The sequence below is a fragment of the Lepisosteus platostomus genome, chromosome 3 (assembly GCF_059453375.1).
Source record: "Lepisosteus platostomus isolate fLepPlt1 chromosome 3, fLepPlt1.hap1, whole genome shotgun sequence".
Classification (NCBI taxonomy): Eukaryota; Metazoa; Chordata; class Actinopteri; order Semionotiformes; family Lepisosteidae; genus Lepisosteus; species Lepisosteus platostomus.
The window spans coordinates 76,608,375-76,632,883 of record NC_142613.1 but is presented as its reverse complement, the minus strand read 5'-3'; the positions used below and the strand labels follow the sequence as shown (position 1 = coordinate 76,632,883).

General features: G+C 35.0%; 2 protein-coding genes across 2 annotated transcripts; both read left to right on the top strand.

The window, feature by feature from the left end:
• The first annotated feature begins 7,138 nt into the window (after positions 1 to 7,138).
• Positions 7,139 to 8,167, top strand: LOC148675559 (trace amine-associated receptor 1-like). The gene has a single exon (XM_088627221.1). It carries the CDS (start codon positions 7,244 to 7,246, stop codon positions 8,165 to 8,167), a length of 924 nt encoding a protein of 307 aa, XP_088483347.1. The 5' UTR covers positions 7,139 to 7,243.
• Positions 8,168 to 15,681: 7,514 nt separating this feature from the next.
• On the top strand, positions 15,682 to 16,695 carry LOC148675558 (trace amine-associated receptor 1-like). Its single transcript, XM_088627220.1, has one exon. The coding sequence runs from the start codon at positions 15,697 to 15,699 to the stop codon at positions 16,618 to 16,620; it is 924 nt and encodes a 307-aa protein (XP_088483346.1). The 5' UTR covers positions 15,682 to 15,696; the 3' UTR covers positions 16,621 to 16,695.
• The last annotated feature ends 7,814 nt before the right edge of the window (positions 16,696 to 24,509 follow it).

Genomic DNA, 24,509 nt, shown 5'->3' with positions numbered 1-24,509 from the left:
GCTACTGATATTACTGATAAGAAATATTATCGACACTATATTGAATTTGTTGGTATTTCTAAATATCACAAAACGCATTTTAAAGACCTCAACTTGTGAACATTTTCAAAGTCTCTACATAATACTATCAGTGAACTAATTCTCTTTTTGTAAACCTCAGGTGTTTCATCTATGAGGAATTATGCACTAACTGGAACCCGGGGGGACCAATGTGTACACAAGTTCAGAACGCGAGAAATGGTTCAGTATGGCTCAGTATGGCTTTGTGCGATAAGAACCATAGGAAGCAGAACAGCGCAGTCTCCAATTACCCAGACTGTAAGCACAGGAATAAAGCTTTGCTTGATTTCTAAAAAACTTTTTTTATTTCCTGTTTTCATTCAGCAGGAAAAATCATATTCTTTACTCAACAGCTTTTTAAAAACAGCACCCAATGATGTTCAAATCATGATGTCCATGATTTTTTTACACAGAAGACTGACACTGCTATATTCAGCTATTGTGTATTGTCTGTTTAGGGTTCTGTAGCATTCCATATTATGTTGTGTTTGTACTTGCAAGAATAGCGATTTCAAACATTAAAAAAACATACTTGCTTTATACTGTTTATACTGTCCAACTGAGCAATCTTGCTTTTATAAAATATACCAACTTTTTCATATTTAATGTGTAAGATGCTGAAATACAGTTTAAAATGATTTAAAGTCTAAACAGTATCAACTTGAATTCTTATCTCTATGAATTCTTATCTTCTGAAGAAGGCTCCTCGGCCGAAACGTTGTGTTCTCTTTCTTCTTTTTTTCAGCATGGAATAAACCTATTACTTGTTCCTTTGCAGCCTACGCATGCTGACGCAGCTACCCACCTGAACTACTTATCTCTATTAATATAACTATCAAGTGGTATTAAATAAGTACAACTTTTTAGTATAGATTACACTTTTCTAAAATGTATTTAAGAAATAAAAATGATTACAATCTACTCTTTCTACGTGTGATTCCATGAGGAAGTAAAATATGCTCCTGCTTTGTTTAACGATGTTATGAAAAATAAATCTAAATGGTGAGAAAGCTATACTTAAAGTTAATTAAGGGACTTAGGAGACAAAGATAACAATTTACGTTGCATTGTCAGATTGGAATCAATAAAGGCATTTAAACACGCATTTGTGATTTAAATCAAAATGTCTTTATTTATTTAAAATTTATGTCTTTATCTAATAGTTTCATTAGTGACGAAGCTAAACCGGCCTGCCTGATGTCCTGAGGCTAGCTGATGTCTGTGTGGCCACACACACCTCAGGACGGTGACGTCACTGCCTTTCATATGAATCCTTTCATATGGAAAGATTTTGACACTGCACTCAACTATCTCAAGAAGAACACAAAATAGCCTGTTAAAAGCCTGTTTTTTGCCTAAAAAATCACGACCCGAGAAAGTAAAGTAACATTAGACTAGTTTTCTAGTAACACTAGAAAAGAGAGGACATTAGCTAGGCAATATGATAAAGGAATAAATGACTTTTTTTTTGTTTATTTCTTTAGCACATTCATTTGAACATTTCCATCAATCATACAAGCATTGAAAAACTGTCCAATCCCTAGTTCGTCAAGCATTTTCTTTTTCGCTGCGGAAGTGCTCCCACTGGTGCAGGTCTCAGTGCCTGCCAGGATATCACTCCAGTGCTTTGTCGTTAAAATTGGGTTTCCAATAATGCCACAGCAACTCTCGTTTTTATGTCCATTATAACAGACATAATCTCCCTTGCTTTTAACCGAGCGTTTCATAATTTCTAAGAATGAAAATTATTTAAACTATGCGACACTTATCATTCAACAAGAGCACAAAATATCACAATATCATGTTTACACTGTTAACTGTTCAGGAAAGGGTGAATGAAAGAAGTCATGTCAAGTACAATAATTCAGTGATCAATAATAACAGTTGTAGGACAAGAATTCAGTCTACAAATTAAGGTAAATTAAAATTAGAAATGTTAAAGTGCTAGAGGTGTAAAAAAATACAAAAATACACATGAGCAAAAGGTTTTAGAAATGGAGCAGGTGCTACTTTGAAATAAGCAAACACAAAAAAGCCATGACTAGACATAGTGCAGAACAGGGATGGAGGAACACTTGCTTAGATATACAAAAAAAAATCACAGAAAGGTGTGAGTTACAAAAGAACATGCAAACATGAAACAGATTTGGCAGAGAGTGAGGAATTAGAAAATTAGCACGCATACAAAACAGCAATTCTGTCAGCAAACATGGTTTCTCAGATAGTTGGGCATTCAGGTAGATTGCCAGGCGAAATGATTTGTAAATATATGTTGATAAAACAAGTAAGTTTTTTGCAACATATAAAAGACATTTTTCCAAGAAAGATCTGATGATGAGGAAGAAAAATCAATTGTTTGTAACTTTAATATAAACAAGATCTAGTACCTGGTGCAGGTTTTTAAATTAATCATATCCCAGGTGTGAGTTCATGAATCCTGAATTACTTACTATGCCTACGTCTGCGAAACACCTGATCATCTACTGTAAAGCTTTCAGTGTTTTGTGTATATTCTAATCGCAGCGGGGGGAGGGTGTGGGGGGAAAGGTTGAGGCTGAAATTGAATAGGGGATCTGTATTCTTCACACCCGAAACATTGTTTCCTCTGAAAGCGTTTTCTTCCCTGTTTAGCTGATCTTTTGCTGCCAACACCTTTTAACTGTGACTCTATCCAGATATGGCAAGGCCTCTTGTGCTTTATTGCTTAAATAATTAAATTCTGAAAAGTATGAAAGTATATTTTACTGCGATAATGAGAAAGTCTTCATGGAAAATGGTAATCACTTAACTCACTTAACTTTGAACGTTTTGTGATATTTAGAAATGCCATCAAATTCAATATAGTGTAGATAATATTTATAGGCAATAATGATATTAGTAGCAGCTTGAAATTATTTGTTGTTATTAATAAATGACTTAGCTTCGAACATGTGATATTTAGAAATATACAAAATGTCAATATAGTGTCCATAATATTTGCAATTTTAGTCTTTAAAAAAAATGTGTTTATTTGTTAAAAGAAAACTCACGTCAACAGCAGGACTTGAACTGCAGACCTCAGGCATTTAAGGTACATGGTTAAGCATGCTTAAGCCATCACACCACAAACATAATCACATGGCAAAGAGTGAAACTGAAGCAGACATTTCCAAAGATGGTGTACTACTGTGATCATTTGAGCTGCAGTACATGAATATAATTAACAAGTAATAGGTTTATTCCATGCTGAAAAGAGAAGAAAGAAAACACAGCATTTCAGCCGTGGAGCCTTCTTCAGGTGTGAGAAAGACAGGGCAGTAAGCAAAGGTAATGTAGCGGGAGAACACAAGCTGGGGGAGAGGAGAGGCAGGGGCAGGAGCAGGGGCCAGAAAGAGAGGCCAATCAGGAGGTGTGAAATGAAACCTACAATGAATAGAGTGAATTTAGAAGAAAAGTAGTCTGTTGTTAAGAGAAGGAGAGAAGTGTGATAATTTTGGTTTCTGTAGTCTTTCTGATATATGAGTTCAGAAAACAGTCTTTGAGAAGAAAGATGGAGAGATTAGATTGGTCATGGTCATCTTTAATCATCACAGCCCTAACGTTCTCTGAAGCGGTCTCCGCGTCTCCTTCCTGTTTCTCCAATGTAGATGGCTGGGCATTTACTGCAAGAGATACAGTAAATAAGGTTGCTGGAGGTACAAGATGCCATCTGGGTGATTTGGAATAGTCCTGAGGGGCCTTGAATGAGTTCGGGGTTAGATGTGTACTTGCAGGTGATACAGTGAGCTCTGTTGCAAGGGAAAGTGCCTGGTGTGAATGGTTGCTGAGGGTGGTCAAGGGAGCTGTGAACAAGAAGGTTGCGCAGATTAGGTGGTCGGCTATATGAGATGATGGGGCGATCAGAAAAGAGGGCCCCAATGGAGGGCCTGTAGGATGGAAAAGTTGTCGTTAATACTCCTGGGGATAGGAAGTGTGTTGGGGTGGTAGGGAAGCACCAAAGGAATGCGGTTGTTACGGCAGGAGTTCCTGATTGAGTTGATGGTCCGAGGGGTGTTTTTGGCTCGGTCAAGGGTCCTGTCAATAACACTGCTAGGGTCTCCTCTGTTGATGAAAAAGTACATTGTAGAGTACATTGAGGGCTTGGTTCATTATATGAATATAATTATATCATTATTAATTTCTTTAGATAGGCGATTCCATATTATATTCCATATTATATTAATCAAATTCTAAAAGTATGCTTTTGTTTACTCCGATAACGAGCATATTTGCAGAAAAGGTTAAAACATTATCACTTTTCACAAAGTATAGAAACTTAATATGGTCAAAAGGAGCACGTAAAAACGTTTCCGAAATAACCACATGTAAGGCTTTGATGCTTAAAATGTTTAGGGAGAAAGTGGAAGACATATGTATTTTTTCTGCAAACTATCAATACCTGCCATATACAGTTTACATAATATGTTTATGTTTCTAATTTAATATTGTTTATGAGCATGTGAAAGGCATGGTGAATCGGAGATTCTCAAAACTAATTAATTGGAAACGAATATGTGATTGGATCAACGAAATGCTGTGGTGTTACTTTTTGTCAATGAAAACATAAAGTCTTCATTTACAAAGACAGTGACAGAGAAAGTGGACCACAGTAATACTTTGAGCTTACAGACTGTCCAAGGTCATTCATTTTTAATACTATTAGTAATATCTTCGGTAAAGACTTTGATGCATAAAATATTTCTGTATAATTAAAACAATGAAGATAAAGGTGGTAAGTTGCATATGCTCCTCTTCTTTTTATGCTCAGCTATGAAAATTTCCCTTTAGTTGTAAAATTCCATATAAATCTTCAATACTAAGCGGATTAAAATGTGCACAATAATGAGATTAAATGATTAAATCTTTTCACTACCGACCAATGCACCACGAGTGCCCCTGTCAGTGATATTGGCCAGCCAATCATGTACCGCGGTACACCACAGTGACTTGTGGGTAGTTGCGTGCAGTACGGGTTTGTACTGCGCAGTTTGAATGGGTGCATCTGTAGGCATGTTGTACAGAAACACAACATGTAAGATCATTTTTAATACATTTTTCTCACTATAAAGCAACTTCCTCCTCCCAGTTCACAAGAACCCCTAACTAGCCAAGTCTGCCCAGACCTAGCATCATGTATCTAAAATGTAGAGAGCTCCACATAATATCAATATAGGACAGGATATGATAACACCAAATCTGAGTATCAGAGGGTCTCACAAAAATGTAAATGCATAATATAAGTTTTAGAAGTTTTGGAAACAGAATGTACTGTATATCAAATTCAATCTCTCAATGAAATTCCCAATAATTATAGAAGATAAAGCTTGGTACAGCATAAGCGGTCTAACAAAAATACATAAATGCAGAATGACAGTCGTTATGTTTTCCCCTTGTATTCCAGTGGATTATATATTGGTTGTGTAGAAAGTCCTGTCACACAAGGGATATCGTAGGCATGTACAGTATTTAAAAATGGAGACCCAAGTTAAAAAACAAAAGTTCATATTGAGTGAAACTCCTGGAATGATAAAAAAAATCTTCAATAAACCATAAAATATCTACTAACATGTGAGAAACTATTTAAAGTGTAAAAAATAAAAGATAATTATCATTTAATTTAGTGAAACATTCTCCTAAACTGTTGTAACTATGTATTAATACTGTTTGAGTGGGGAGGTGTGTCAGCATGTGTAGGCTGCAAATGATCTGGTATTAAATACTGAAACACTTTACTTTGGAGCATTCTTCATTATGTATTTATAATTCCAAAATGCAAACTGCAGTATATAAAAGAATATGGAGAGACTGTCTTCAAGTGGATGTCAAGATACGAAAGTGTAGGGATAAACCAAACAAACCTAAAATATGTCGCGAAACTGCAGGGCTTCTTCAAAACATGTTTAAGACATGTTCTTCAGATCTCTATTCACAGAAGATGCGTAATTCAAGTAATTGTAAATAACATGAAACAGATACACCTCACAGAAATCACATATTTTACTATTGAACACTCTTGCAAAAGTTTACACAAATTAAAGAATATAAATATATATTTTTTATCTTAATTTCAACTTCCACAAAAGGGCATTCTCAGTGATTTGCATTCTTAAAAATATGAATATGTTGCCTATACTAACATTCAGTATCATTCTTTTTATCTAAATACTTTAACCCTGCTTAGCTTATTAGGGATAATATGACACATCAAAAGTGTGTTAGAATACCTTTCTCAATTTCATTAGTGCCTGTGTCTCACAGGGCCATGTGCAATTTTACAAAGGTTAGCTAATGATATTGATGATAAGTGTGATGACAACTGTAAAACTTTCTGTTTCTCCCAGGTGAACATTAGCTGTAAAAATTTTCACAGAAACAGGTATAACTCTCCATTGATTACATCTAGGGGCAGCAATACCACAGTGCGAACATTTATAAAGAGCCCAACACATGAAATTCAACAGCTGCGTCAGAAAAATAATACTGGGGGTAAGTGTTGAAAGTTTTTTCAGCTGACAAAATTAGTGGTCCAACTTTTGTGAAGGCATACAGATTTGAAAATATTCCACAATACAGCTTTAGTTTGAAGATATTTTGTTTTTATGAACATGAATATAGGACAGTGTAAAATAGTGTAAAGTACCTTTCTCTAATTTTGTGCAAACTCCTAGATAGGAGCGGTCAAATTATTAAATCATTAATTAAACACCTTTGCAAATTATCCCCCCCTTTTTTCCTTTTCTTGCCATTTGCAGACAAAAGTTAAAAAAAATATATCCTGAAAGATTTTTTTTTACCTGGAAACAGACTCTCCTGATTTTTCATTCAGAAACTATTGTATCTTAATACACTGTTTTTTACAGTATTTCATCGTAAGATACTTTAACATATTGCCTTTTAAAATCATTACTGTACATTCCTTACTTAGTGGCAAGAAAACATGGAAAACACAGTAAACTTAACTAACTCAGTGTATTGATTTTGTAGGAAAATGGACTATACCATGTCTTTTTCAGGGACCATCACAATAGGAGAGATGGGCTCTTCAGTCCGACAAAACTTCAATTTTACTGAAAATTCAGATATACACTTCTGTTTTGAATCCATCGCTGGCTCCTGTACAAGGATAATCAAACCAGTTATCTTGCGATTTGTGTTGTATTTTATTATGGTGTTAATAATATTGACAACATTGTGTGGAAACTTTGTGGTCATGATTTCAATTGCATACTTCAGACAGCTCCATACCAATACAAATTATTTGATTCTCTCACTTGCAGTTTGTGATTTTCTGTTGGGAGTGCTCATCATGCCTTATACAATGATTTTTGCTATTGAAGGTTGTTGGTACCTGGGAAGTTTGTTTTGTCAAATTCACACGGCCACTGACATGATGCTCTCCACAGCTTCCATATTCCACTTGTGTTCCATCTCCATTGACCGTTACTTTGCTGTGTGTAACCCCCTGAGTTACAGAACCAAAATCACATCTGGTGTCATACTTATGATGATCATAATCAGCTGGGTAGTGTCAGGATTATTTGGCTTTACGATAGTTTTTCTAAAGCTGAATATAAAAGGCATTGAGGTTTTTTATTACAAATATATTGACTGTGTAGGAGGATGCATTGTATTTTTCAGTAAATATTCTGGACCTCTATGCTCTCTGTTCTCATATTTCATTCCTGCATTTATCATGCTGGGTATTTACTTTAAGATATATTTAGTAGCCAGAAAACAGGCAAAATCTATCAAAGATATAACACAACAGATTCAAGAATCTAAAGAGAACAAGGTTGGAGTTTCCAGTCAGCAGGAGAGAAAAGCTGCAAAAACCTTAGGCATAGTCGTGGGAGTGTTTGCATTCCTCTGGACTCCTTTTTTTGTTTGTATCTTCTCTAATCCTATTCTTGAGTATACCGTGCCACCTGTACTGATAGACACTGCATTCTGGTTTGGCTATTTAAACTCTGCTTGTAACCCCATTATTTATGCCTTTTTTTACACCTGGTTCAGAAGAGCAACAAAAATTATTGTCTCTGGTAAAATATTTGAAAAAGATTCTTGTTGGGCAAAGTTAATTGTAGAATAAATTAATTTAAAAATGCAATATGTCGATTTTTTAAACTGTAAGAAAGAAAGCAAAGACTATGTCATATACATTTGAGTTAATATGGGGTGGAGCGGTGGCTCTGTGGCTCAGGATCTGTGCCTGTGGCTGGAAGGTTGCCAGTTCAAATCCCACAGCTGGCAGAGGAATCCTACTCTGTTGGGCCCCTGAGCAAGGCCCTTCACCCCAACTGCTCCAGGGGTGCTGTACAATGGCAGACCCTGCGCTCTGACCCCAGGCTCTCTCCCTGTCTGTGTGTCTCATGGAGAGCAAGCTGGGGTATGTGAAAAGATAATTCCTAATGCAAGAAATTGTAAAGGGTTAATAAAGTAATGTTATTATTATATTATATTTTTAAGTAATGTTATTATTATATTAATACAGCTTGTGCTCTACCTCTTTTCTTTCTCATGCTATGTTTTGGTTTGTCTCCCTCTGCTGTTGAGAGACTATTTCTTTTTTTTTTTCAGTTGCAGAATCTGGTACTGTGGTTTTTTGTTTCGTTCATTGGCTATCAGAAAAGAAACACTTCTTCCCTTATCTTCTAGTGTTGGGATTAGTGAAAAATACATTCTTTAGAACATGGGGCTAATGTCACTGCATCACCGAAATCCAGTTTGTAAAATTACAGTAAATATAGAGGAGAATTAATGCATGAAAGCAAAATTAAAAACTATAAAACACTTAACTGATATTTATATACAGAATTGTGGTTGTAAAAGCAATTAATTAACACATTGTCCAAGCATAATTTTTCAGATATTTTGTGCATTTCATGTAAACATACAGTATGTTGTATTTAACAGAATTTCAGGCCAGATCTTAGACTTGCCTACTTCCACCCTCCTACGTATATATGTACTGTATCTCACCTCCTGAACGTCCCACTGTGCATCTCACTCTCTGGACCCATCTCTCCACACCATCTCCACCCACCTTCACAGCAGCACCCTGGCTTACTACTCGCGAAAATGAAGGAGGCTTCAGTCAGCCTTGTCTTTGCAGTTAGGCTGCCATTTCCTCAGCTTGGTGACAAACAAACTTCTAATTTTGTCTGTCTATTGCATTTATTAGAATCAGACCAAACTGCTGAATATTCAGTTGTTTGAAATCTTCATTGGTAGGAGGGTGAAAGATTTTAATTTTATTGGGGTCTATCTTTCTCCATGACCATTTCTCCAGATCTATGTCTTAAATGTACCTGACTGGGTTACATTGTACAGAAATGTAAACCACTGCTTCATACTCCCAAAAACTTTAAAAACTTTAAAATGTTGTCTTGTTGCCTTAAACTGTATACATAATACCAAACATTGTTTCTGTAAGATCATGTTCAAAACATATTTTGAACATGCATTTACAGTATGAACTGTATATTGCTAAAGAAAAGTTAACCACAGCCACCCAGCCACAGAGGATTTAATCATACTTTGGCATTACAATTATCTATTGTAATGTTATTTAATATGCAATGCACTTTTATCTTCTGATGTGCTCATTTCTTAATGAGACAATTAAAATGGCATTAACAAAAGAGAGAATACAAATGAGTGGAGGCTATTTGGAACATCTACTGTAGATATTTTATAATTATATTATTCACTGTATATATGCAAATTAAATGTAAATATATGTATAAAAACAATAACCTGTTTTTTTGCAAAGTTTTTTAAACAGGGAACTAACTATGCATTTGATGTTGTTCTGTGATCATGTACTCAATAATGTCATTACATGCTCATTCAATAGAAAGAGCACAGGAAGATCATGTATCTTGACCTGGATATCACACAGGGAGCCCGTCTCAAATGAGGGACTGGGAACATTCTGGTATTAGAATATAACAAACTAACCTTATCCTTCTGTACAACTCCTGGAATTTCAAAATAACATTTATTCTCCATAATATTATAATGGTTTGCATTTCTTTCTATTTCCTGGAGTGCTATCCATGTGGAGTTGGTATGTTCTCATTGATTCGCATTGACTTTCTCCAGGTGCTTTGGTTATCTCCTGAAGACCAAAGAAATACTGGTACAGTAGCTTAATTGGCTTCTGTAAAAATGTACCCTGCTCTGCATGTGTGTGTCTGTATGTGACCTGATATGAACTGACATCTTGTCCAGGGTGCATCCTGCCCTGTGCCTGTTAGGCTCCAGCTCCCCCTTGACCCTGAACTGGATAAAGGAGGTTGAATATTGGATGGAATGACAAGGAAGTGTAGTAAATCACAAGTCAAAGTATTTTATTTTAATGTTAAGATTTGAAGTACACTGTACTATCAATTCATCAGCTTGCCTTTGGATTCTTCTGGCCTTTCTCTTGAAGCTTCCCTTTAAATTTATTCTGCTAGTTGGATCATGAGCTTCCCTGGTCATGCCTGGGTATTGACGGGAGCTGTGACCTGAACACTGATCTGTTGCTAAAAACTGTACACAGCCAACTGAATGCTACTATGTACATCTTCACTGGAACCCTACGCTCAATGCAGACTCCACCTGGGCACAACAATAAGCACCACAAGCAGCATCCAACAACCCTCCAGCATTCATCTCCAAAGAAAAGAGTGGTCCACTCAGAATCTTTGTTCCTTTAGGATAGAGCAAACTATGCAGCACATCTTAGAGGACTGCCCACTCCACAGATTCAGTGGAGGACTTCACTATAAACACAGCTGAACCAGATCACTGGAGAAGATCGCTTGGCCCAGGGACTTTGTATTCACTAAATAATAAGTAATCAATGAATGAACCTGAATAACACCCTATTTTATTTTAATTAAAATTTGTGCATAATTAGTTATAAATTCTATAATGCTTATATATAATAAAACGTACTGACTCTGTACACATTTATGTTCACACAAACATCTCCTGGCAAGACCTTGCAATTCAACTGTAAATAATCTCTATTTCTGCAGTATATTTTCTAGTGAATGGGAAACATTTACACATTTATTTTTCAATTTCATGTTTTGTTGTAATAATGTTAATGATGTAAAAACTTTAAACATGTTTAGCATTTCCTTTATTTTACTTACAGTAAATAGCCAGCATTTTGACATCTTTAAGTTTCCTAATACAGCATTTAAGAAGTTATGCCTTTTGTGTCACATCCAAAAATGTTTTCTTAAAATAAAAATAAATACATTTCTACATACATTTTGAAAATTCTCTTTCTTGTTTTATCATTTACTCAATCACTTATCTAGGAAGAAAATAATATTTCAGTATTGTGCCGTTAATGTTTTCATTATTCTAACTCCTAAAGTCCAATGACGCTCTCAGAAGGGAGAAACATTATGGTATTATTGTGTAGATGCATTAGCTACAAAAAGCTCACTTTTTATATTTTAGTAAGTTGAAAAGCAAAGCTTCTCACTGCAGTAGTTTTGAGATAATGAGATAGTTCACGCAAAGAAGATATTATCCCCATTATCAGAAAGCCCAGCAACCCAGAGGCTATCCCAAGAGCCCAGGGCACAAAGCAGCAGTCAACCCTGAATTCAGTGCTTATCCATTGCCAAGAATGAACATGCATGAATGAACATGAGTACACACCAAGCACCAGAGTACCTTATTCCAAGCAAAAATAAATTGATAAAGAATTAAGCTGATATTGAATGTTTTAATTTTCAAATGTTACTGTAAAGACAGAAATTAAAGTCACCACTGTCTATGGAAAGAGTGAGCATACTGACAAACTCAGGGAAAACATAAAAACCTCACTCACAAGAATTCTTTGTCTGGAATAAGACCCGGGACCCAAGAGCTGTGGGGCAGATAAGCTCTATTGTGGGACCCGCACAGATAATGCTGAATTTTCAATATATTGAAAAGTGTTTTATTTTCCCGTATTCACACAACATACGATGCACAACAAAATTAATGGGTAAAATATTTTTTTTGTGTAACAACATTTTTAAAAATGAAAGTATTCTCCCCCCTTGAGTCAATACGTTATAGAGGCACCTTTTACAGCAATTACAACTTTCAGTCTTCTTTGGTATGTATCAGCTTTGCAAAACTGGATTTGGAGATTTTCGGCCATTCTTACTGACAGATATGCTCAGGCTCCGTGACGCTGGGTGGGGAGCATTGGTCAACACTACTGTATCTTCAAGTCGTTCCACAGATTCTCAGTCAGATTCAAGTCTGTACTTTGACTGAGCCACTCAAAGACATTCATGTTTTTATTCTGAAGCCACTTTGGCTGTATGCTTAGGATCATTGCCATGTTAGAATGTGAATATTTGCCCCAGCTTGACTGAAGCAGCTTCTCCTCTAAGATTTGCCTGTATTTGGCTCCATTCTCTATTCCCTCTATATTGACAAGTGTCCCAGTACCTGACACTGACAAGCATTACCATAAGATAAGCTTCCACCACCATGCCTCAACATAGGGATAGTATTATGCAGGTGATGAGCTGTGTTCAATTTGCACCAGACATACAGGTAGCTCTTTGCTTTTAGGCCAAAGACATCAATTTTTGTTTCATCAGACCAGTGATGCTTTTTCAATATAGTCTCGGGTTCTGCCATATGCCTTCTTGCAACACTCCAAGTTTATTATTACATGGTGTTTTCTTGGGATTGTCTTCTGCCACTCTCCCATAGAGGCTAAATCGTTGTAGTGCTGCAGAGATTGATGTCCTCTGGACAGGTTCTCCTATCTCATGGGATTGTGTAGCTTTGTGTGGTCATGGGGTTCTTGGTCATGTCTCATACTGAGGTCCTTCTTTCCAGTTTGTTCAGTTTGGAAGGATGGACTGCCCTTGGAGGAGTCTGGGTGATTCTTCAGAATGTGATTTCTTTCCATTTTCCAATGAAGGACCTGACTGTGCTCTTGGAAACTTTCAACACCCAAGATACGTTTTTATATCCCTCCTCAGATCTGTGCCTCTTCATAATTCTGCCATGGTATTGTACAGACACTTCATTGTTCTTCATGTTAAAGATTTTGCTTTGACATACACTGTCAACTGAGGAACATTATGTAGACAGGTGTGTTTATTTTGAAATGCTGTCAACCATTTTAGTCTGTTGATTCGAGTCCCTTTGCCATTGATTATTCCATTGAGGACAGAGAAGAGCTCCATCATAAGCATTCTTTCCAAACCCACCTTCTTCTGGGGACCTGTAGGTCTTGCAGACCTTCATAACTCTGTGAGCTGACCGCGTCTCCACTTGCTTGGCTGAAGAAGGGCACCTGATTGACAAGTGTCATGGTGTTTTGTCTTTCCTTTCTAACTCTTTTTTTTCCCCTCTGTTTCAGTTATATTTCCTACGAGCTCAATATCTCCATTTGCCTCATGTGTCACCTATGACTGTTAGGTGATTGATGGGCATATGGTCAAACAGTGTGTCCAAATAATTCTGTGAAAACCACTGTTTGATGTGTTGTTTGTGCTAGATCTAAAGATCTAAAAGACAGAGCAGACACAAAAGAGAAAAAAATCACCATACTCAACAAAAATACTGGCCATTATATGTACAGTGTATACTGTAACTCAAATAAAAATAGCCCTCAAGACACTGCCATCTTCTCATTTCTGTCGCTCTGTGAAATAAACACTGCAATGCAGTGTGATCTTTTGTAGTAGTATATAGTCCTGTAGTATAGTATAGAAGTCATGAGTATGTTATATTTTTAAGAAATATGATTATTAGACTAAAAAAAGATTAAATGAAGCTGCTATTTCAGTAACGTTTAATGCAACACAAATGCCATGTATCAATTTGTTTTGAGCTATGAATGGATGAAAGCAGTATGCTGAACAGGACTGTGGTATACACACTGCTGTCTGCTGATGTGAGATTTTGACTTCTTCTCTGGCCATAATAAGATTTTTTTTAAACCCAACCATATGTCATCCTCAGATCAGTGAGGCATTAGCCAATTCTACAAATTAGTTTGATTAGAGAGTCTGGATTGCTTCCTCTCACTTCTTATCTTACTTATGTCCATCTATTTATTATATTTCCAAAGATTGTAAGAATTGCAAGTTATTTAATGTTTTGTTCAAAAATGGCATCCACTGGATGGATCTTGTACAGTATATTGTTGTATATATAAAGTGTATATTGTGTTCTTTATTCATCGTAAACGTTTTTTACAGTGTGTTAGGTAATGATATTACTGGCCAAGTAGAGCAACTGTAATGACCACTGGAAGCTTATCTGTTTCTCCATGGTGAAATTAACTGTATGACCTTATAAAAGCACACAGAGACTTAACCATCCTCTGGGTATACCGGCACCACAGTTAAGCATTTATAAAGACATCAACATTGGAAATTCAGGAAGTCCATCGGAAAATCAAGACTTGAGGTAGGTGCAAAAAACAAATATTTTACACATTAAAACTAGTTTTCTAAAAGTCTTTAGCTTGTGACAATTAACTCTTCTTTATGGTTTGTAAAGATTAATACACTGTATGTATTACGCATGAATTCCAAAATATATCTTTCTTTAATTGTGTACAAATAAAGTCTTACAGAAGAAACTGGTAAATGATCAGATTTATGCAATAGTTTTATTTAAAAATGTGTTCCTTAAGAATAAATATTAGATTTTAGTTTTATTTTTGAAAGGATTTTCCAAAACAAAAAATTCCCCAAAAATATATCCTAATTTAAAAAAAGTTAAAAAAAGGTTTCTTTAGAAAAAAATGCATTTCAGGAAAAACTGAAATTCTGATCTCTACAAAATGTTCAAAGAATATTCATTATTATTTTTTTTTTGAGAAGTGGAATCTGGATCAGGGGATCATGGGTTTTATATCCCTAGAGGGATGCTATTTTTGTACTCTTGAGCAAGTAACTTTATTCAGATTGCTCCAGTAAATGCCCTTCTGTTTGAGTGGTCTTCATTGAAAATGAAAAATCTGTAAAGTGACTTATCTGGTGAAATAAAGTTTTATATGTACAGTATGTAATACATGTGGGTAGCTGCCTCAGCATGCGTAGGCTGTAAAGGAACAAGTAATAGGTTTATTCCATGCTGGAAAAAGAAGAAAGAAAACACAATGTTTCGGCTGTGGAGCCTTCTTCAGGTGTGAAGCAGAAACGTTGTGTTTTCTTTCTTCTCTTTTCAGAATGGAATAAACCTATTACTTGTTCCGTATGTAATACATGTCTGTATAGAAAGGTATATAAAGTCATATAGTATAAGAAAAATGTGTTGCACATCAGTATATATAATGGGATATATGAATATTAAAGTTCTTTCTGTTAAGAACACCAGAAAGATGTTCCTTATTATGACATGCATAAAGTATAGACTGATATAAAGCTATCTATTAAAAACCTCATGTGAGGAGTTTTATGAATGAAAATTAAGTTTGACACGCTTTTTTCAGGGATCACCACACCTGGAGAGATGAGCTCCTCGGTCAGACAGAACTTCAATTTTACTGAAAATTCAAATATACACTTCTGTTTTGAATCCATTAGTGGCTCCTGTAGAAGGGTAACCAAACCAGTTACCTTACGGTTTGTACTGTACTTTATTATGGTGATAATTATACTGGCCACAGTGTGTGGAAACTTTGTGGTTATAATTTCAATTGCATACTTCAAACAGCTCCATACCAATACAAATTACTTGATTCTCTCACTGGCAGTTTGTGACTTTCTGTTGGGAGTGATCACCATGCCTAACACAATGGTTTATGCTGTTGAAGGTTGCTGGTACCTGGGAAGTTTGTTTTGTCAAATTCACACGGCCACTGACATGATGCTCTCCACAGCGTCCATATTCCACTTGTGTTCCATCTCCATTGACCGTTACTTTGCTGTGTGTAACCCTCTGAGTTACAGAACCAAAATCACGTCTGGTGTCATACTTCTGATGATCATAATCAGTTGGGTAGTTTCGGGGTTATTTGGCTTTACAATGGTTTTCCTGAAGCTGAATATAAAAGGGATAGAGGATTTTTATCACAGATATATTGACTGTGTAGGGGGTTGTTTTATGTTTTTCAGTAAATTCTCTGGACCTCTGTCCACTTTGTTCTCGTATTTTATTCCTGCATTTATCATGCTGGGAATTTACTTTAAAATATATTTAGTAGCCAGAAAACAGGCCAGGTCTATCAAAGATATAACACAGCAAATTCAAGATTCTAAAGAGAACAAGGTTGGAGTTTCAAGTCAGCAGGAGAGAAAAGCAGCAAAAACCTTAGGCATAGTAGTGGGAGTGTTTGTATTCCTCTGGACTCCTTTTTTTGTTTGTATCTTCTCTAATCCTATTCTTGAGTATTCAATGTCACCTATCCTGGTAGACACCACATTCTGGTTTGCTTATTTAAACTCCGCTTGTAACCCCATTATATATGCTTTTTTCTACACCTGGTTCAGAAAAGCAACAAGTGTTATTGTCACTGGTAAAATATTTGAAAAAGACTCCTGTTGGACTGAGTTGCTAGCAGAATAAATTAACAAAGATAGCATTCCTTTGGACTTTGGAACTTTGGAAATCATGGGAAAGAAAAGTAAATTTGAAATTTGTAAAGGGTTTTTTGATACTTATGAATAAATGCATATTGAATATCACTAATTATTTTGTTATGAGCAAAGGCTTAGGCTTCCATCGCCTGTTACACTTATTGAGAATTTCATTCTAAACATATCTGAACAAAATGCAAAAGTAACAACAAAAATATTGTATCAGAGAATTGTAATTCAACATGATAGATACTTTATTGATACCCTGAGGGAAATTGCAGAAACCAAAGGCAAAGGAAATACTGTAACCTTTAAAAAATATATATTCTTCTGTCTGTGAAAGAGTTAGCTAGTTATGCAACCTATTTAATTGAGAGATGTGTTATGACATTGCAGATACATATTACTTGATTTTCTATCTCTTTTATAGGTTGTGTTTCCAATGACTGCTACTAGATTTACTAGCTTTATTAGTCTTGAAAATGTTTGTCTAAAAAACAAATTTTGAGAATATGCATCTATGTGAATAATATTTTCCAAACAAAATTCTGAAATTGTTACTGAAAGTGATGACATTGTTTCAATGCTTTATTTGAAATATCAAAACATATTGTAACTTTCTCCACATTCCTTTCCACAACTAACAAAATGTCAATAAAAAAACATTTTTAAAATATTAAAATACTTTAAATTTTAATATTGTGTTGTTGTATTTCATGATTAAAATCTATTTAATGTTTATAATGATTTTATTTCAGTTCACTATGTATATATTCAATCAAGTATTCAGTCCCCTAAACAGGGAGTAATACTGGTCTTATATTAAAGTAACACTACTGAATGTATTGTTACATCTATTTTTTCTTATATTTTGTCTTTTAAACATTAAGAAAGGTAGACATGCATTCATTGTTAACATTGTTTTCAATGCTATAAAGGATGTTTTAGTATATCACATTACACATCATTTTGCATTATTTTTCTGAATCTCTTAAAGGAAGTTTTCAGAAAAGTGACAGAAAATCATCTCTGAATTCACATATATATATATATTACTCCAGAAAATAGGGACTTCAAATGAAAAATGTTCTTAATCAATTTATAGGAATTAAAAAAAACAAAAACAATATATTAAATATATATTAAATATATAATTATTTCACAGCATATCATTTTTAAGAGAGTAATTGCGAAAAAGAACCATGTTCTGTGGAAGTAGGAATTATCTGTCTTTGACTGTCAGTCTCATTTCTAATCACAAGCTTAGTGAAAACTTAAATCATCATATTGCTCAGTACTAAAATGAGAAATTGACCAAAACCAAAGTGACCTTTTCACAATGTTAACTTTAAAGATGTAATTTACACATTACACATTCAAAATGTATTAAATTTAAACATATTTATTTTTTATTTATTGGAGTCTCTTTTTAAAGAACGAGGTTATTTTTTTGCCAATAAAATTAAGATAAAATTGTTTATTTAGAGAGCTACATTACAGTGTATGAATTGAATATAAATGTAAATATAAATGAATTATGTTAGGTAATTTTCTGAATTCATTTATATGGTGCATCCCATCATTTGGTCTTATAAAAGTATTTGTAATTTTAGAAAGTGCTGTAGTAGATTTAGTTATGTATTCGAATTAATTCAAATAATAAAAATATTAAATACACATAATAGTGTAACAATGCAGAAGTGGGAAGAGCCACAGTGAACCCCGTTAAAAGCTGATGCCCCATTTGAGGGGCAGGGTCACTGGTGTGAGGTTAGCAAAAACCGAAAGAAAAGAAAAAACAAAAAGGAGAAAGGAGAAACACACAGCTTTGCACAGCGGCGTCCAGACTGGATCATCCCTATCTAACGGGGTCCAGTCTGGCAGAAAAAAAGAAACAGCTTGGAACAGAGGGATCCAGTCTGGACTATTTAGCGGGGTCCAAACTGGAAGAAAAGGAGCGAAGTCAAAAACAAAAGAAAACTCAAGCTGCCCCAGTGAATCATCACTGCGGGACAGGAGAGAAGAAATAGAAAATAAAAAGAAGCAAAAAAACGGGACTGTTGCTGAAGTGTTCAGGACTGGAGGCCTGCTTGCTCACCCCCTCAGGGATGTGCTAAAAGGCCTCCACAGCTGCAGCTCGTCCTCAATCAGCCAGGACAGCTGCAGTTGCTATGGCAACGCATCGGCCTTAATCCAGGGCTCCGCCTCCACTCTGAACACGCCCCCCGCGCTACGCAGCAATAGTAAAAATCCATCATCCTCTATAAGGCGACTACAAACCCAAAAGTAATGTAATTCCACTGTTGTTTATCATAAACATCCTGTGAATAAAGCCTGATTGCATCTCATTAATGATTTAATGGCATCAGACCATGAGATACAGTAGTTGCAGGCCCAGAGCTTAAAATATGCATTATGTATGATTATTCTCTTTACATTTCTGGCAATTCTAGTTATTATTATAATTATTATTATTATCCAAATTCATTCAGCAATTAAAAGAAGTCCTGTCCTGATACTATTTTAATCCCTTTGCAGCCCTAGTCATTTCAAAAACTTGCTTTTCTGCACGAAGCATAGAACTGTGATTAAATTTATCTTCTGACCTTTTTGCTTGAAATAGACTTACTCTAACATATCAGTTAATGAACTGGAGTGATACCATAACAGTTAAAAGTTATAACAACAGTAGCTATGTAAACTACTTTCAACCAGTCATACATAAGTAATATAATGTTAGTTTTGTATCTGTAGAATTTTGTAGAATATCTGTATTTAATATCCTTGTTTTTACTTCATGCACAGCTGACTGACAAGAAATGTATGGAAAGTTAATCATTTATGTGATACACTGCCATCTGCTGATAGAACATTGTAAGTTTCAATGCATCCTCTGCAACACCTTTGAATTACAGTTTACACCTTTTAATTTAAGAGAAATGTAGTACATGTAAGAATAAATATTAAAAACATTCCATGTACTACTATGATTTCTAGTTTTATGTTATATTTAATTTAAAATAGTTCTAAGTTAAATTTAATAATAAAAGTACATCTGAATATTAGAGATACCCTTTTTCTTTTATTTATTTGAGCACACATTCTATCTTTAGATGTAAAAGACAATTATTTCCTGTAATGGAAATGAAGTCTAAATATTAGATCTAAGTATTACATTTACATTTACAGTATTACATTTACAACCACTTCAACTAAGAGCAAGATTATAGACAGCCACAGCAGGACACATCAGTCAGTGATGCCTGACATCTCATTTCCACATTATCTAAAACCCCTAAGAAAGTTAAAAAAATAATCACAGGTTTAGTTATTTCATATTTGGGATTACTCATTGGTTAGTATATTGTACATATAGACACAGATAGAACACGAGGCAGCAAATCTGAAGTCGTTATCTGTTTTTAAAACAAAAACCACAAAAATAATTTATTTAGTTCTTTTATTGTTATTTACGTGTGATGCAGTACTTATTTTGAAGTTATGTATTGCTAGGTTTTACCACAATTCCTAGCACAACATTACAGAAAACAAAGTTATTGCAGAAAAGTATTTGCACATATAAGAAATCATACATCTATATTTGCACATGTATTAATTAGCTAGATTTTATGTGATATGAGAACTTAACACAATTTTCCAAGTGTAGTTATTCACAGAGTACACTTTTCATGAAGATATGTTATGTACTGTATACAGTTTGTCATTGGAGGAACTAGTTATTTTATCACTACATTGTACTGTACTGTGTGTGCGTGTGTGTGCACATTGAAAGTTACTGATGTGCCAGAGGAAGTTCTAGTAAAAACATACACTAAAGGCTGCCCCGTCTCTTATTGTTTTTTTTATGTAGTAATGTAAGTGAACAAGCATAACACATATAATTGAAATAGTGGAAGACATTTCAGTAAGGAGCTGCGTCAACATGCGTAGGATGCAGAAGGGCAGATAAAGGTTCATTCCATGCTGAAAGGTAAAGAACAAAACACATTTTGACTGTGTGGCCTTCTTAAGGTGTGTCACCCCTGTTCTACTGAAGTAGTTTGCAGCCTTGGCAATGGCGTAACTGTCCTGCCATATGTAAAGTGTGATGACACACTTCAGGACTAGGATATCAGCCCATCCTAACTACTGTATATACTTAACAGCTGTGTGGACCTTTACTGGGAAAAGGTCAGTTTTTTACAGCTTTACCTGAACATTAGTATACAGCATTTAATGTTTTCATTATTTCATTTATAGTTAAACCTGCAGAATGAATCTTAACACAAGTCAGCCAAAGTTTAATTAGTTCAAGTAGGGAGCTGCGTCAGCATGTGTAGGCTGCAAAGGAACAGGTGATGGGTTTATTCCATGCTGAAAAGAAAAGAAAGGAAACACAGCATTTCAGCTGTGGAGCCTTCTTCAGGTGTGACGGGTTAAATGTTGTCTCTGTTCGGGTAAATAGTTCCTATGCTTGCTGCATGCTCATGTAACAGTTCTTGGGGTTTCCACCCCTGCCGCTCCTGCCCTGCCAGTTCATCCCTCACTGCGTGGGCTTGAACCCGGGTCTCCAGCGTCACGCAACAGGGAACTTGCCGGCTGTGCTAAAGTAGAACTCCCCCAGTCTGGGCAGCTGAGATCCCTGTTATTAGCAGGGGCATATTTGTTACACTTGCATATGATCATTACCATATATGTTTACCATGATACACTTTGATAATAATTATTCTTTCAACCAATCAGATATCAATACTTTGCTGTGTGAACTAGGCCCGTTTTGGAATACAGACAATATAGAATACAGCACTACCCATTCCAGTGATCTGAGGGCTGCACTTGAAGTCAGCATGCTCTCAGTCTCTGGGGAATGTTCAGGAAGCAGAAGAATTACACCCCCAGGCTAAATCATCAAGTTTAGTCATACCTGTAAAAAATTCTGGCTTTGAGAAATTCTTCTCTGGCAGGTGTATAGTATCTAACAATAATTCTATATAAACACAAAACAGGATGTCTTTGTCAAAAATATTCAGAAATCTGAGTTAAAAAAAACAATTGTCATTATTTATTCACAGTCTAATTAAGGATTTTATGAACATTTTTGTTAAGCATAGTTAGAAATTATGGTGCAAGATAGACAATGCATTAGAACAACCTGACATTTTTGGCAAAATGTTTTGCACAATAATATTAAGATTCTTGCAACATTTAATATTTTTTTAAGGCCTGTGCTCTGTCCACGAGATAGAAGAAAATATCTGTTTAAAGAACCCTTTTACAGTATAAACTATATGTTGCATAATTTAAGTAAACTAGTAAATTATTTTAAATGATGACAGTTATCTGACATCATTAAATCACCTATGGTTATTATTTTTAATAAATAAAGGACAATGTTCATATTCTAGCATCATCTACATTGTTGTGCTTTTACCATGTTTTGTTAAATATAAATTAAAATAGAATTACTACATTTTTATAATTATTAATATAATTATAATTAACATTAAATTTTTTTGTATTTTTTTTACATAAACTAGATTAACAGATATAGTTTTGTTTAAGGAATAAATAAAAAGAACAATTTTAGACTTTATATAATTGTTATTACACTGAATTAACCATTCTAAGACTTCAACACAAAATTATATTACGATGACTCAAACTATGCACAATGATTTTTATATGTATTGCAATTTACACAAAATTCAGTTAAAATATATATTTGTTGTGTGAACTGCTGGGTTTATAATAAACATAGCAATCACACAGCGATGCATTAATTTAATGTTAAATGCATTATAGAGAGGATTGATTGTTCATGGATTTTCACATGCAATGTCTAACTAGTTCTGTTTGAGGCATCTGTACACAAACATATTTCTTATTATTCCAACAGCTTCTTGTCAGGTCTTTGTCAGGACCTTTAGAGACTTGTTATACACAACAGGTTTCTCAAACAGCATCTACCTTCTGAACCAAGCCCAGAGGAAAGAGGCATTACATCATTTGGCATGTTTGTGTTTTTTGACACATCTGATTAGCATGAAGCCAGTGAGAGTTAAAGCAGACAAATGAGCACAGGTGTTAATAGTGCCCTCTGGTCAAACATTACGTGTGCTTGGCAGCAGTAAACAGCATGATTATGAAGGTGTGTGAGCAGCTGTCTCTCCACATTAATGATGCAAAATCCCTTAGATATTTATTGATGAGTTGTTGGAAAACAGTAAATGGTGTTCCACAAAAACAAATAGGGCACAAAGGAATACTCAGTTAACAAACAGCACCTATTAATATTATAATCAGGCTGATGGTTTTACTGTGCAACCATAAAACATGAAATATTATTTGAACTAGAATTTATCTTTAAAAGAATAAAAGACAATATACCAGTTGTCATTCCTTTAGTTGAAAGTTCCAATTTGAAAATAATTTACTAACAGCACATCTGTATGGAATACAGATTTTTTTCTTTAAATGTGTTGCACATGTCAGAAATTGTCTGTGAAATACTGTACATGACTTAAAAGGGAACTGATACAAAACAGACTTTTTCATATAGACTGACGCTGTCCAGAAGCACAGTGAATTATAAGCAATACACTATCAAATAATACCAGTACAATTGTTATTCTGTTTGCAAATTTTTCTGTCCTCTCAACCTGCTCTCTGTATTATATGAGCTATTTATTACAATTTCATTTGCATCTGAATCACATCCTGTGCTTGTACAGTATGTGTTAAGGGATGTCAGTGAACACCTACACTTTGGAGAATGGGTGTGTAAAATTAGACTATTGTAATATCTAGAAAAATGGATGTATGGTTTGTAACATCATAGCAGGTATCATGCAATTTTACAGTTTTAAATATTTTCTCAGAAAACATTAACCAATTTGCTGACAGTACCTTTACACGATATAGCCTAGTCTTATACTGAAAATCGACTTTAAATTTGCTTTGCAAATCTTAAGTAATAAAACTACACAACCACTTAAATATATTTTAAATATCTTCCACTAAAAAATCCTAATTAGAGTTACAGGGGTGCAAATGTATTATTTTTATTGCTATCGCTATTGTTATAATCTCAGCAAGCTATGGGCACAAGGCAGGGTACACCCTGGTTAGTCATGCACACACTCAAATCAGGCCCAGTTTTCCCAGAAGTCAAGTGCATGGAGTGCATGGAGGAAACCCATGCTATCATGGAGAAAACATTCAAACTCCAAGCAGACAGCATTTCAGGTCCAAAATTGAACCCAAAGCCCAGTGTTGCTGAGTGCGCCTGCCTCGAGACGCATCCCTGCATGCACCACTGCACCCCACGGCTCAGGATCTGTTGAGTGCTGCTCACAGGCCGGATGCACGTGGAAGGCAGGATGGGAGGATAACTCAGTTATCATCATCATCATTATTATTATTACTGTTTTTCTTTCACTTACTTCACTAGATATTCTAGATACAGTATGTCAAGAGCTAGCTTGATTAAATCAGGCAGAATTTAGATGATTGTATTTTAGGATTTGAAGCCACAATTTAACCAATAGTTAGAATTCAGGAATCATAATCAGATCATTTTAGATTCATGTCATATTTACTCATTGTTAATGTATTTTTGAAAAAACATATTTTTACCATTTTCCTTCAGTCACCCATATTATATAAATGTATTTCCTGATGTTTAACCAGCAGTAGATCAGCATCATGCCAAAGGTCATGCCTTTTACGGTCCAGTATATACAGTACACATAACACTGTTATTCTCTCCACTTCTGCAAGTAATTTAGGTTTACAAAAACAATGAACTTTTTATACAATGTATTATGTATGATAAAAAATACTGCCCAGAATAATACATTGTTTGGAGAAAGACCAAAA

What these genes read in the sequence shown, in the direction of transcription:
- LOC148675559 (XM_088627221.1), top strand. Translation starts at nt 7,244, where the DNA reads ATGGTGTTAATAATATTGACAACATTGTGTGGAAACTTTGTGGTCATG.
- LOC148675558 (XM_088627220.1), top strand. Translation starts at nt 15,697, where the DNA reads ATGGTGATAATTATACTGGCCACAGTGTGTGGAAACTTTGTGGTTATA.